Source organism: Schistocerca nitens, chromosome 3 (genome assembly GCF_023898315.1).
Source record: "Schistocerca nitens isolate TAMUIC-IGC-003100 chromosome 3, iqSchNite1.1, whole genome shotgun sequence".
Lineage (NCBI taxonomy): Eukaryota > Metazoa > Arthropoda > Insecta > Orthoptera > Acrididae > Schistocerca > Schistocerca nitens.
The window spans coordinates 620,206,639-620,221,729 of record NC_064616.1 but is presented as its reverse complement, the minus strand read 5'-3'; the positions used below and the strand labels follow the sequence as shown (position 1 = coordinate 620,221,729).

Below are 15,091 nucleotides of genomic sequence, written 5' to 3'. Positions count from 1 at the left end.
AGCATTGGACAAAATAGGAGGAGGATTTCTCGCAGAATAATTCTAGAGAATTCAAAAAAACTAACCAGACTCAACACCCAAAAATTCACTGGACAATGCTTGCATTTCCAACAGTTTGGATGAAATGGCCATGGTCAATTGGGATAACTGCATGTTATTACCACAGTATTTCAAACACATTACTTACGTGCTCAGAAAAACAAAGATTTCCCTTGTGCACCTAATACCTGGCCAACCAAAACCACCACCACTCCAAAAGGCAGAAATGAAAGTAGCCATACCATTATTGAAGAATAACAAGGCTGTAGGTGATGACACACACACACACACACACACACACACACACACACACACACACACACACACACACACACACACAAATCCCAACCTTGTTCACTACGATGTGGCACACAGAGACTATCCCACAAGAAGGGAAAGTTCCACTTATCCATCTACAGTATAAAAAGGGTGACAAGTCTGATGTTAATAATTACAGGGGGATGTCTCTCCTACCAGTAATCCAAAAAATTCTCTCTGAGTCCTGCTAACAATTATACAAGACACAACAGGAAACACTACAGGCAAATTCCAAACAGGGTTCCACTATGGACTGAAGCAGATTCCTAGTCTGATACTTTTCCTCAAGCACAGACAAATTACCTGACAAAATAATGTATTTAGCTTTGTGGACTTCAAAAGCATAGGATTCAATCAATCATATAATACTTTTTAACATGTATGAATCTGGTATTGATACTATGGCCAACCACCTCATCAAGTAAACACTCACTAGTATTTTCAGTCCAAAGTGAATTTCATGGCAGACTATTCAGATCCTTTCTATATCAAGACTGGTATGACAAGAGAAATGGCCAATCACCTATTACATTTAACCTGGTTCTAGAGAAAGTCATTAGAGAATGATGCACAGAGCTGGCCATGACAGACCAAAGCACAAAGTTACAAAAAGGCAAGAGGAAAGAAGTCAAGATTGACTGTTTGGCATTTGCTGATAACTTGGCCAGACTCTCCATAAACATTACACGGACACAGTGCACATCCAGATTGAAAACCTGATGAAATTTGCAGAAAAAAATCAGGTTGCAGATCTCCTTCCAAAATACAGAGTGCCCACTCGTGCTTTATGCTACACACACACACACACACACACACACACACACACACACACTAGATCAGAAAGGCTTACTCAAAACACTAGAGCTAACAGAAAGCCGATTTATTAGAAAGATATAAGGACCTAAGAAGAATCATACAGTGAGTGGAAGCTCAGCAGCAATATGTGTATCAAGACACTGAACCCAAGTGATGGCATACACAGATGACACCTGAAATTCTATCGCCAGAGAAAACACATTCACATAAGCAGAGGGACGAATAGGACACTGATGTACTAAGGGAAATTCCGTGTGATCCATGCATATACCAAATAAGAATATAAAATACAAGAAGATTTAACTCAATTTGGCAATACACAGGACCTTATGCAGGACAGGGCCACAATAACATTGAGAAACAGCTGATAGAGGGAAAACACATGTGACAGAAAAGAAGAAGGCAGAAGGAATTATCAGAACACAGGCAGTAGATAAGCCAATGCATGAAAAACTACTGGTAAAGGTGAAGGGAATGGAAGTCTGGTCCTAAGCAAGCCGAGTACTATAATAGTGTTATCTTCACACAGGGCAACAGTGCCTGATTTACTGATAACCTCTCTCACTGGCCTCCATTTTAAAGACCTCTCTTTCCAGTAGATTTATCCAGAGTGAGAAATGGCCACTGGAGTGGAGATGATCAGTATCTCCTGGGCTGGATCTGTGAGAGCAGGGAATAGAACAAGGATAGCGACTGTATTGTAGCCAATGTTAAGGATACACAACTCCACTCTGACTTGCTGCTGTGGCCACAGCTCTACATGGCAAGTAGTAATCATTCTATGTTGTATTCACATTTACGAGTTCGGTTCACAAATTACAATCTCTCATAGGGCCCATTGTTTGTAGTATGAGGATTTGCAGTCTGCTGTGCTCAAATTTTGAGACACAAGCAATTGAAGTGGCTGTCAGACTACAATTTAATAAGTCAGAAGGAAACGATGCAATCTTGCAAGACATGGGCTGCTGAACTAAAAAAACTTAACAAACTGCCTATTGGCTTCTGTCTCGGGTTCTTCGGCCGACGTGGCAACTTAGCAGTGTAACTTTCCGTGTTCATAGTATAAGACTTGCCAATCTTTCATTTGTGAAAGTGGTTGTGCATCTAACGTCCAACGATGATGTTTGGGCTAGCACAATGAGAGACTGATCCATTCAAAATTGACCAAGGCGTAGTAAAAGTGCATACTCAACAATATTTTCCGTAAGTTACTGACAGGACAAAAAGCTCATAATACACTGAGGTGACAAAAATCACTGGATACCTCCTAACATCATGTCAGACATCATTTTGCCCCCTGTGGTGCACCAACTCGATGTGGCATTGACTCAACAAGTCGCTGGAAGTCCCCTGCAGAAATATTGAGCCATGCTGCCTCTCTAGCCATCCACAATGGTGAAAGTGTTGCCAGTGCAAGATTTTGTGCACGAACTGATCTCTCGATTATGTCCCTTATGTGTTTGATGGGATTCGTGTCAGGCAAGCTCAGTACGCAAACCATTTGCTTGAACTGTCCAGAATGTTCTTCAAACCAATCGCAAACAATTGTGGCCTGGTGAGATGGCACACTGACATCCATAAAAATTCCATTACTGTTTGGGAACATGAAGTCCATGAATGGCTGCAAATGGTCTCCAAGTAGCTGAATATACCATTTTCAGTCAATGAACGGTTCAGTTGGATTAGAGGACACAGTCCATTCCATGTAAGCACATCCCATACCATTATAGAGCCACCACCTGTTTGCGCAGTGCCTTGTTGCCAACTTGGGTCCATGGCTTCATGGGGTATGTGCCATACGTCAAACCTACCATCAGCTCTTATCAACTGAAATCTGGACTGATTTGACCAGGCCACGGTTTTCGAGTTTTATAGGGTCCAACTTATTTGGACAACAACCCAGACAAGGTGCTGCAGGCAATGTCATGTTGTTAGTAAAGGCACTCGCATCGGTAGTCTGTTAGAGCCAAATTTTGCTGCACTATCCTAAAGGATAACTTTATCGTATATCCCACATTTATTCCTACAGCTATTCCACAGTGTTGCTGATCTGTTAGCACTGACAACACTACGTAAACGCCGCTGCTCTCCGACATTAAATGCAGGCTGTCTGCTACCAAGCTGTCTGCTACCAAGCTGTCTGAGGTGAGAGTAATGCCTGAAATTTGGTATTCTCAGCACTCTCTTAACACTGTGGATCTTGGAATACTGAATTCCCTAATGATTTCTGAAATTGAATGTCCCATGCATGTAGCACTACCATCCCTGTTGATTCCCATTGTGCAGCCACAACCACATCAGACACATTTACACATGAACCACACAAGGGCAAATGGCAGCTAGGCCATTGCCCGGCCCTCTTATACCTTCTGTAGGCGATACTACTCACACCTGTATACATGCATGTCACTGTCCCATGACTTTTGTCACTTCAGTGTATTGTATGTGAATAAAAATTCAAGTAGCAGAAGTTGTAATTTGCAAAATTAAATTAAAAAACAGAAATTGTGTCCCAGTTTGCCTGCCCACACTACAATGCAAAGCCTTTCCTTTGGTGCTTGCAGCCTACAACAAATCTACCATTGGTTATCATCAGGATTGAGATGAAGTTACATCCAAGTACTGGATGTTTGGTTGGTTGGTTGATTGGAGTTAAAGGGCTTAACAGGAAGATCATCAGTTCCATGATGCAGGGGTAGTTCATCTGGTGTCCAAAATTAAAGCAACAAACAGAAATTTTGCAAAGTTGGGCTTATTTTGCCACGGAACAGTATAAACAGTTGATAGCCAAGTAGAAAAATGGTTCAAATGGCTCCAAGCACTATGGGACTTAACATCTGAGGTCATCAGTCCCCTAGACTTAGAACTACTTAAACCTAACTAACCTAAGGACATCACACACATCCATGCCCGAGGCAGGATTCGAATCTGCGACTGCAGCGGTCATGCAGTTCCAGATTGAAGTGCCTAGAACCGCACGGCCACACCGGCCGGCTAAGCCACAAATGGTGCTGAAAATGAACTGCCAATACCTATGATAAGTTCCCTCCAAAACATGATAACTGCAGCAAGTGTAAGCTGAAATTAGATTAAGGTTGTATGAAAATGCAATGTTTGTATCTTTTTGATCCATCTAGGAAACAGTATTTGCATCTCTGAGTGAAATGAAATTATATTGTTCACAAAAGTCTTCAGTGTCCCCCAACAAGGACAACCATGCTCTTTACTCATGTTTACATGTTTATCCTGCAAATATAATTCCTTTTGTTTATTGTCATAAATCAATAGTGGTATTCTTTTATGTTTGGGTCATATAATCCCCACATTCTGAAGAATATTAAAGGAAAATATTAAAAATGTTTCACATAATGGAAATCTTACTTGCACATTAGTATACTAAATACCAAAGCCAACTGAGAGGAAAAGGGTGTAGTAGAGTGAATGGTGGCTGATATAGCTGGAAGGTGCACGCAGCACAGAATAGGAATCTGCTACTGGTGAGTTCACCTTCGTGCAAGTATATGGCAAGTGATGAAGTAGAGGAATGAACTGGGACAGGGAGACAGAACAGAGGAACTGGGGGACTGTGAAGAGGAGAGTATAAGTGTAGAGTGTGTGAAGTGGGAGGCCTGAAAAAGAGAAGCATGCAGATGGCAAAGGTTGTCAAGCAGCCCTTAAGTATGTTGCACTCAGAAGTATGTTATTCCACTAAGTGGTCATGCACACATAAAGATGTGCAAATGTTACAGCAGCAGTGGTGGTGTATCTTATGATTGCTTTCAAAGTAGTTCTGCTTCTGATATTATAAGGTATGTCAGTGATGTGACTGGAATAGGATGAGCTGGGTGGGTGCATAGGATACGTTTCTGCAGGTGTCGTAGGTGTGGCAACAAGGATATTTCAATATTTCATAGATTGCTTGGCACAGGGGCGGGGTAGAATACCACTCTGGGAGGTTTGGTAAGGAGTGTGGGTTTCCAAGGATGACGATAGCTAGATGAAGACCTGGCAAAGAATGTGATAAGCTGTTTCAGTCCAGAATGATAATGGATAATTAAGTGAGTGTTCCCGAGCATCTGCTTTCTGGGATCTGTACACATTCAGCACAGGAGATCAGTTTGCAGACTAGGTTCAGAGCGCATTGCCTGTCTGTGAAAGTGTTAGTAAGGCTTTCAGCTTACTAACTAAGGGATTTCTCACCACTGCAAATGCATCATACATAGATGGCTAGACTGTATGGGAGAGAGATTTTAGTATGAAAGGGATGGCAGCTATCCAAATATACGCACTCTTGCTGGTTTGTGGGTTTGATAATCAACAGAAGCTTTCTTGGAGTGTCTGGAGAGGTGGATTTCAACATCTAGGTAGGTAGCATATTGGACTAAGAAAGGACAGACGAAGCAAACGTGAGTGAAGGTGTTGAGGTTGTAAAGAAATGATAATCTTGACCGAGGGTCCACATCATTACAGTCTCACTGATGACCTTGAATCAGAGAAGGGGTTCAGGACCTCATGGTGTTTCGTCAGTTCTAAGTGTTGACACAGGAAAATTTTTGGATTTGCAGGTGATGTCCAAATATTGCTCTATTAGTGCACAGAGGAAGACATTAGACAATAAGGAAGAAGAGATACAATGACATATAAAACACATAATAATTTGCAGCAAGCATTATGATTGTTCTAGTGATGGCACGACGGCAGCAGGAATGAAATTAATACTTCATTGGAGCGAAATGAGGCATGGAGTTAGATATGTGAAAAATATTGGTGATGGAGATTCTAGTGCTTTCAGATCTGTTGTAGAAAGCACGCCATATGGGAACAGATGCAACATTGAAAAGCTAGAGTGTGTGGGGTACAATCAGAAGAGGATGGGCGAGTGACTTCTGAAACTGAAACGAGAACAAAAAGGTGCAAAACTCAAAGATGGGAAGCCACTGGGTGGGCCACAACGCCTCGCTGACAAAGAGATCCACAATTTGCAAATATATTACGGCAAAGCAATAAGGCAAAACACTGGAGATTTGAAGGCAATGCAGAAGGCAGTGTGGGCAACATTTTTTTCACAAGTTGTCAACTGATGAGAAGCCAGTACATTAATTGTGTGATGTATCCTGGTGCATATATAAGCAAGTAAAAGCAGAACACAAAACCTGTTCACATAAACACAGTCTTCTTGAAGCAGTCTTAAACACCATAAAGCCAACATTCCAGTTTCTAGCTCATCCAGATTTGTTAAAGAAATGTACCCATGGTGGAACCCAAAACGCGAATGAGAGCTTCAACAGTCTCATTTGGAAGAGATGCCCAAAAACAACATTTAGCACATTTACTGTTGTTAAGATTGCCACATATGATGCGTGTCCGGTGTTTAACGATGATAACATTGGAAGAATAAGGACCCTTACTGGACTACGATTTGTTGCAGGTTGCTCCACCGAGAAGCTATTGAAGAACATAGATACTGCACATGTTGCTCGTTCTGAACTGTCTGTAAAGGATACAGCCAAAAGGGCATGCCACAAACATCAAATAAAAAGCAAAAAGGTACACAAAGAGCAAGAAGACCAAATGGGTGGTTATCGTCAACATTAAGGCACTAGTTTATGGTGTAAATCCTTATAACTTTTATATGCATTTCCTGGAACTTTCATTTTTCAGTGTGTAAGGAACATTTTCCCCTGAACCATAGGAGACACGAAAGTGAAATTTTCTGCAGAATTTGTTCATAGTATAACACAACTCCCTGTGGTACAAATTTTTTCTAAGTGTATTTCTGTCAAAATTATTTACCTTTCTATGAAACTGAAATTGCTTTGTTTCAGATGCATAAGATTTTTAAATAAATTGTAAGAGTTCTAAAACTGGTATTAAAAAACTGTTCCACAAGTTTGCTTATCTGGTTACGAAGAATTACCTACCACAATATTAATGTTGTAAGTAACGTAATTTTTGTGAAAATGTTCCTCGTGTGATAGCATGAGTTGCAAAAATTTCCAACAATAACATGATCAAATTTTTTGAGAGAAAAATTTGAAAAAACATCCAGAATGTAGTCCATAACATAATTACCTCATGTGCAACATTTGGTTCTATTATCTTTCAAACACCAAAAACTGTGTTAGATTATGTAAATACATCCATTTTCTCCTACGTCCTCCCTGATGTTACGTATTTTTGGAAGTATTTAGAAGGTGAGTATGTGTGGGTGGATCTCTCTCTTCCCCTGTTGTAACTCCCATTGCAAAAGCAACCCTCCATTTCTCATGCCACATGCTACTCCCAGTGCCTGAGCAAGAGAGAGCTCACTGATGACATTCCTATCCCACCCCATTGCTGCTTTCCCTTTCAGTCATCAGACACCCTTCCATCGCATAGCAAAATCACAGAACGTTATGTGCACCGTTTCATGGCCTATAAAATTGTATAGATATGAGATGCTATTTTACAGCTAATGGGTTTGGCTGTTGAGAAAAATGTTGACTAAAATGCCTTTGGAAAGCTAGAAAGTGTCATATCATTTCTTCATGTAAATTTTGCCAGACAGAAAAAGGAAGCACAAAGAAGGGAAAGGGGAATAAAATGCAACTTCACGTGTTGAGAGGGTATGTGAGGATATTTCAGCAGTTGCCAAATTGAGTCAGATTTATCAAGAACTTGACACTGAGAACCCACTTACCAGAATGGTGTTGCACCCCATTCACAGATTTGGTTGGGAAACTGTTGTATCCTCTTCTGAAGTAAATTGGCCCACTACTGTTTGTAACTGGTCTTTGATATAGGGGATACAGGTACCTGGACGAAGTTGATGCCTGAGCTCATACCTCACATATTCTACTGGGGAGGAATCTGGACATCATGTCGGTCACAAGATTACCTCAACTTTCATACCAACAGTTCATAGACATATGAGCCATATGTGAATAAGCATTGTCCTGCTGAGAAACGACACCACGATATTGTTGCATGAGATTTGAACACAAAAGGATGCAGGATGTCTGTAACATGCCATTACGTCATCAGAGTTCCATCAATCACTAACAGGCATGACTTGAAGTCACATCCAGTGACACCAGGCGATTGCTGTGCCTCTACTAACACTGGGAAGAGTGGAACCTCTCCCCAGGTTGCTCCCATACTTGGCAATGATGGTCATTTGGGGTACAACAGACCTGCAATGTGTCACTGAACACAGTGTGACACCATTCATCATGAGTCCACATTTCCCACTCAAAGCACCACTCAAATGCAGTTATTTGTGTTGTGGTGTTGATGGTAGCTTACCCATGGGACAATAATTCCATAGTCTGGCTGTTGCTACTCCCAGACCAATGGTGCAGGATGACACACTGAGTCCATTACTCTATGATGGCAGACACAGATGTGAAGCAGTTATGATATGGTTGGGGCACAACATGGTAATCCCCCTTCGTGATGATCAGACGTGGTCAACCAGAACCTTGACAAGTGTACCTGCCCATGCGGTCCAACAGTGGGCCACTCTTACATCCAAATGCCCCACAAATCTGGATACTGCACAATTCGATCCACCAGCTAAATGGAGCCCCACAATGAAGCCGCTACCAAACTGTCAGGTACTGATAATGCTGTCTCACGAGTATGCTGTAACTCCAAGTACGCGGCATCTCCGTTTTCTTTGGAGTGATCACTCAACATTTGACACTGTTCACGCCCTTTATGTATTCTACCAGGCCTGGTAACAACACTAAACACAAACAACACTTGTGCACTCTGGTGACTACTCTGTCACAGATAATTGCAACCCTAATCATTTCTGTAATTGCTGATAGTGTGTATCTGACCATGCATTCTGGGTGCTTCACTCTTTTTGTCAGGCAGTGTGTATAAGAATAATGTCTCTTTAAGCAACTCAACCCCTTTCGTCACCAAAATCATTAATTACTGAAACAGCGAGGTTATTAAACATCAAGACACCGATTACAGTGAAAGATTTATATATAGACAGACAGACAGACAGACAGAGACACACACACACACACACACACACACACACACACACACACACACACACGTTTTCAAAGCCCACCATAATTTTAAGAAATAGCAGTATATTGTACTTACTTTGAAAATTCCACCAGTTGTGTTTTGTCTTCATATGTTGTGCACCATATTTTACTCTTACAAAAATAGTATTTTTCAGTTTGACTTTTCAGGCATCTCTCAAGCACATCACCATTATAGTATATTATTTTTTCACTCATTCCATCACTTGATATTTTGCACACACATCCATTGTTGTACCAAATTTCTTTCCTTCCATCTGGATGTGTTTTAATGTGAGTTACACGGTCATTAGAAATCATATCTGAATCAACATTCTGAGCTGCACAGTGTAACTTGCTGGGAATAATTTTTCTGGTAATCAAAGGGTTGTCATCAAAAATGTTTATATACTCATTGATTTCCCCAGTACTGACATTGCTATCTTGTGCTGCATAATGAACAAAATCATGTTTTGGAAGTGAATTAATACCAGCATCATCAAAATCGGTAATGTTCCCATTTTCAGGAGTTTTCTTTTTAACACCATCACTCTCCTGAATGTTATTACTCTGAATATGATTATTTTTTTCTGTATGTGTTTTGTTTAGTGAAGAATTAATTATGTTTCCATTAGCTGGAACTGTTAGTATGACATTTTGTGCACTTGGTATTTCAGCGTCAGGTGCATCCTTTACTGTCTTTGAAGGGACAAAATGCTGTGTTGCAGTGCTACAGACATCCAAAGGCTGCAGCTCTCCACTCTCACAATCCTTCATTTTACTTGGTTCAGAATCTACCAATTTGGCACTACAGTTTTCAGCATTTATTAGACTGATGTGCCCATCTACCTGTAAACAAAATATAATTCACTTAGCTCACTGTTTCAAAACCAATGCAATAAGTCACCACAATCACACGTGCACCACCACCTCACATCTACATCTACACTTTGCAAGTCATCTTATGGCATGTGGCACCCGGGGGGGGGGGGGCTACTTTGTAATGTACTGTCACTTCCGCCCTTTCCAATTACAGCAGTGAACAGTGCACAGGAAGAACAACTGACGGCGAGTCTCCATATAAGCTCGACTCTCTCTAATTATATCTTCATGATATTCTTTCTAGATACGTACAGAGGTAGCAATATGTCGGCTGACTCACCTAGGAACTCAGCAGAATGATTCACTGGTATCTGTGATTCAGTTCAATATTTGAACAAATTGTTGACATCATACTTTTTAAGTGGTAGATGGCAGATGTTTCAGATGTTGCAGATAACAGTCAATTTTACCTGACTACCTGCTCTTGGCATAATTTTATATATATAAAAATAAAAATTGCTAGAGAGATGGAGTGAAAACGTTGACTAACTGAGAGGCACTGATTTAATTAATTCTTCAGACTTTCCCAGCAATCTGTTGACATCATGAGGTGCTGTGTATTCTGCCAGATATTAGCATCTGCCATGCACTGTATTTCATCAATGTGACTTGTTTCAGGTAGCACCTGATGAAGATATCGAGTCAAGTTGTCGAAATATCATGCATGGATGACACGAATATGTGGCAGAATAACAGACACCTAGATATGTTGAGAGGTACTGATGTTTGGATTAATGTGCAGTACAAAAAATTATTGCTATAATTGGTTAGTCCCCGTTTTTACTCTGATGAGTGGGCTTTTCAAAAGGTTTCTAATGGAAATATTGTCTAGTGTCTTAATGTCCTCATCAAATAACAATTACTTCACAATCATATCTTACAAAGTAACAATTTTTAGTATGTGATAATTGAGTGTTTCAAGGAATGTCACTGATAATCATCTCAGAATTCACTCCTCATTTTCTATGGGTATATCTTATCATACTTCCCACAGTCTTTCAGAACTGGTGCAGTGCTTCCATGCCCTACCTAAAAGGGTGACAAAATGAGTTGCTCTTCTGTGCATCTATCACTCATTATTATTACCAAGGGGAGGTCTCAGCAGGGGGACTGACTTTTTGAAATAATCTATGTTGTGATGTAGGTTGAGGTACCAGGTATCACATGCTGCAGCCATTCAGCCTGGTGGGCCCTTGTTTGTGAGTAATCGGGAAAAAAAAATGGAATCTGGCATGATGTTCTATAGCTGGGAAAAAGTAGGTTTTGACCTCCCGTGCGCAAAATGGTTGGTTCAGAACTCACCAGGTGATATCTAAATTTTTATTTTTAAATGGTTATTGCCAAAATGACTTTGGTAATTATTTTTATTCAATTAATTGGGTTAAATGTAATGTTCTTTTTATTTCTATTCCTTTGTCCCATTATTTTAACCACCATATTAACTTTTAAAACTGATCTTATTTTTTTCTTCTTATCGTTCTTTATTCACCTGGAATCTTTGATCAAGTGAATTAAATTCTTTCATATTTAATTATCATAATACTTAAACATTTAAAACTGCCGATGTATTGGAGGGGGGGGGGATGTCAAAAATGTATTTTTCCTTACAATATGTACATTTTTTGGATGGTAATCACCAAACACACATTCAATACAAATCCTTATTGCACTATGGACAAAGTAATGCAGATAAAGATTTAAATGAACGAAGGTTAAGTAAAATGAAATTTAAGTATAATGAGGAATGGATACATTGAATACAATAACATCGACAAAATTATAGGATGATGGAACAGTAGAAATTAAATCAAAGTTAATACACAAAAGCAAACAAAAAACCATGAACAAAGATTCCAAGTGGAAAAAATGTTAGGAACAAAAATGAGAGCAATTTCACGCAAATACGATGATTAAAATGATGTGAAATGCAATAGAAATTAAAAAAATACGTTTAATCCAATGGATTGAATAAAAATAATAACCAAAGTCAATTCAATACAGATTTAAAAATAAAAATTTAGATTCCACCTGATGAGTTTCTAAACTGACATCCCTTTACATGGAAGGCCAAATCCTTAACCACTACACTTTGCAACTGATCTGATGAATATTATTTTTTTTACAGCTATAAAACATCACAGAAAATTCTGAATTTTTTTTCGTCAAGTACTCACAAATGAGTACTCGCTAGGGTGAATGGTTGCAGCATGTGGTCCCTGGGATCTTAACCTACATCACCATACATATGATTTCATCAAGTGGACCCCACCATTGGGAACCTCTCCTTGTATGTATTAGAACACTATGATGGTTATCAGTTATTTTAAAATAAAAACTAGACAGAATTGTATTTAAAATATTTCAATTTTGTAGACAAACTAACAAAAACAAACACCGTCCAAACAGGCCTTGAAGGTCTAACGGTACTGACTGGCTGCCATGTCATCCTCAGCTCTTAGGCATCTCTGGATGCGGATGGACATGTGGTCAGCACGTCAGCACACCACTCTCCTGGCCATTGTCGGCTTTCGTGACCAGTGCCACCACTTCTCAATCAAGTATCTCCTGAATTGGCATCACAAGGGCTGAGTGTACCCCGGTTCCCAACAGCACTTGGCAGACCTGGACGGTGACCCATCTAAGTGCTGGCCAAGCTCAACATTGCTCATCTGTTTGGAGGATTGGATGTGAATACGCCCAGGTGGTACACCCTTCCCACTGGGAGGAGGAGATGATGATTTCGAGGGTTCCACCTTGGTCTCACAAGCAGCTAGGGAAATAAGGGTTCACTCAGACAGAGCCCTGTGTGCCTGAACAAGCCTTATACAACTGAGGTGCAGCAGGTTCCCCAGAGGTTGCCCGTTAATGACTGTTCCACCTAAACAACCATGCATCTCATCAGCACGCAGCACACCTTGAGATTGAGGGTTCTTTTGATAGAGGTTTTTACCATCCTCATGATCTGGGCTGTCAAGCCAAGATTCCCATTCCCTGTGACACACAACTTTCCACTGCTGCACCATACAGTGGTTGTTGAAGTATGCCCAGAGCTTATGGTAACAGGAGACTGGCGGCACTTACCAATACCCAGCTCAGAAACCCCATCACCAAGCCCATACTCAGCAAATGAATGCTGAGCCACTGAGGGAGCTAATCAGCGGTAACTGTCGAGAGACGTTGGGTTCTTCCCAGGCTTAAGGATGGAGATAACTATACTGTCTCATCATTGTGAGGGGAAGGCGCCCATGAGTCAAATGCAGTTAAAGACCCTGAGTAGATGTTGCCTCTGGGTAACATCCAAGTGTTGGGTCATCTGGCTGCAGATGGAATCCGGGCATGTGGCTGTGTCATTTGAAGAGGTAATAGCCTGCAAAAATTTCCATTCAGTGAAGATTTCATTATAGGGTTCAGCTTGGTGGGGGCTGAAACAGTGGGGTGTCTGTTCAACTCTGCATTTCTGCGGGAGAAAGGTAGCAGGATAGGAAGAGGACGCCAATGCTGTCAAAGTGTGGCACATGGTGTACTGCAAGACCGATGGATCAGTACGCAGAGCACACTGGAGTATAAGACCATGGACAGTTGATTGTCGCTGGCGGTCCAGAAGGTTATGGAGTTTGGACCAAACCTGCGATGAAGAGGCATACGTCCCCCACGAAGATGTAGCACTCCCAGCATTCCTTTTTACTCTGCTTAATAAGGTAAGCCTTAGCATGGATATGCTTTAAAGTGTAAGGTTGTCCTGTGAAGTGTGTCACTTAATTCACTGCAATACCCATTGGCGGTCCTTGATTATGACTGCTATGTCCTTGGTCCATCACAGTACTGGTTGACAATGAGGGGAACCTGTGGATAGAGGGATAGCAGTGCCAGTAGCATGAAGAATAGTGGCAGAGATGCCCTACATGACCATATCAATGCAGTTCTAGATAGAGCTGTCAAAGTTAACATCAGGCATATATTATGGCCAATTGGTCCTGTAGAATGCCCAGTGTGGAGGCCTTTCTACCTGGCAGCAGCAGGGGAATGATAGAAATCACCGGAAAGTGGTCACCGCCACAAAGATCATGGGGTGACCAATGTAGGGAAGGCACAAGAGCAGGGGAGGAGTTCGCAAGATTGATAGCAGTAAAGGTGTCATGAGCAGCACTGAAGTGGATATGAGAAGAGTCACTGAGGAGACAGAAATCGAAGTCTGTAATAAGTTGGTCAATTAGAAGACCCCTCCCATAAAAGTGGCACTTCCCAATATGGGATGGTGTGCATGAAATCCCCGAGGAGCGGATATGGGTGCGGGAGTTGCTGTATTAAGGTAGACAGTTTAACACAAGGAAGTGGACTACCTGGAGGGATGCAGACTTTGCAAATGGTGACTCCTGGGGTCGTTTGCACTCTAACCACTTCCAGGTTGGTATGAAGGGGTATCCAGTCACTAATGAACCAAAGTGCAGACCCCTCCAGATGCTATCCTGGGGCCAGCACCATGCCGACAGAACGCCCGATTACTACGAAATGTTGGAGAGTGGTCAAAACGGAAGTGAGTTTCTTCGAGAGCAAGACAGAATTCAGAATACAAGGAAACAATGTGGCGTATTTCCGGTAGGTGACAATAATATCTGTTGCAATTCCACTGGGAAGAGTCCACATTAGAGATAAAAAAGCTGATGGGAGGTAATGTCACTTGGTCAGGTGACAGGACATCCATAAAAAAGGCGTCATACTCAGATTGTGAAGGGGAAAAATGGCACCTCCAGGGCACTGTGGGGGGCCTTGTCCTGGGACAGAGGTGGAGGAGGGCAGGGCACAGAGGAAGAGCAGGCTTCTGCAGGATCTGGACCTGAAAGAGAGCGGGCAACCTTGGGGCGCACAATTGGTGTGTCTCGTGGCCGAGTTGTAATAGCTTTCCAGCTGAGACATGCCAAGGGAGGGCATCACCCACAGTTGCCAATAAGGGGGCACTTCTTCAGCCAGGGAGGAGAAGTGGCACCCTAAAGGGAGTGTGAACAAACTGCAGG

General features: G+C 41.5%; 1 protein-coding gene across 2 annotated transcripts in view; it reads right to left on the bottom strand.

The window, feature by feature from the left end:
* LOC126248557 (uncharacterized) overlaps positions 1-15,091 on the bottom strand; it is a 309,747-nt gene that overhangs the window by 27,828 nt on the left and 266,828 nt on the right. For both annotated transcript variants that reach the window (XM_049949644.1, XM_049949645.1), the window contains one exon: positions 9,277-10,046. In XM_049949644.1, the coding sequence (XP_049805601.1) occupies positions 9,277-10,046 (770 nt within the window). The remainder of the gene's footprint in view (positions 1-9,276; positions 10,047-15,091) is intronic.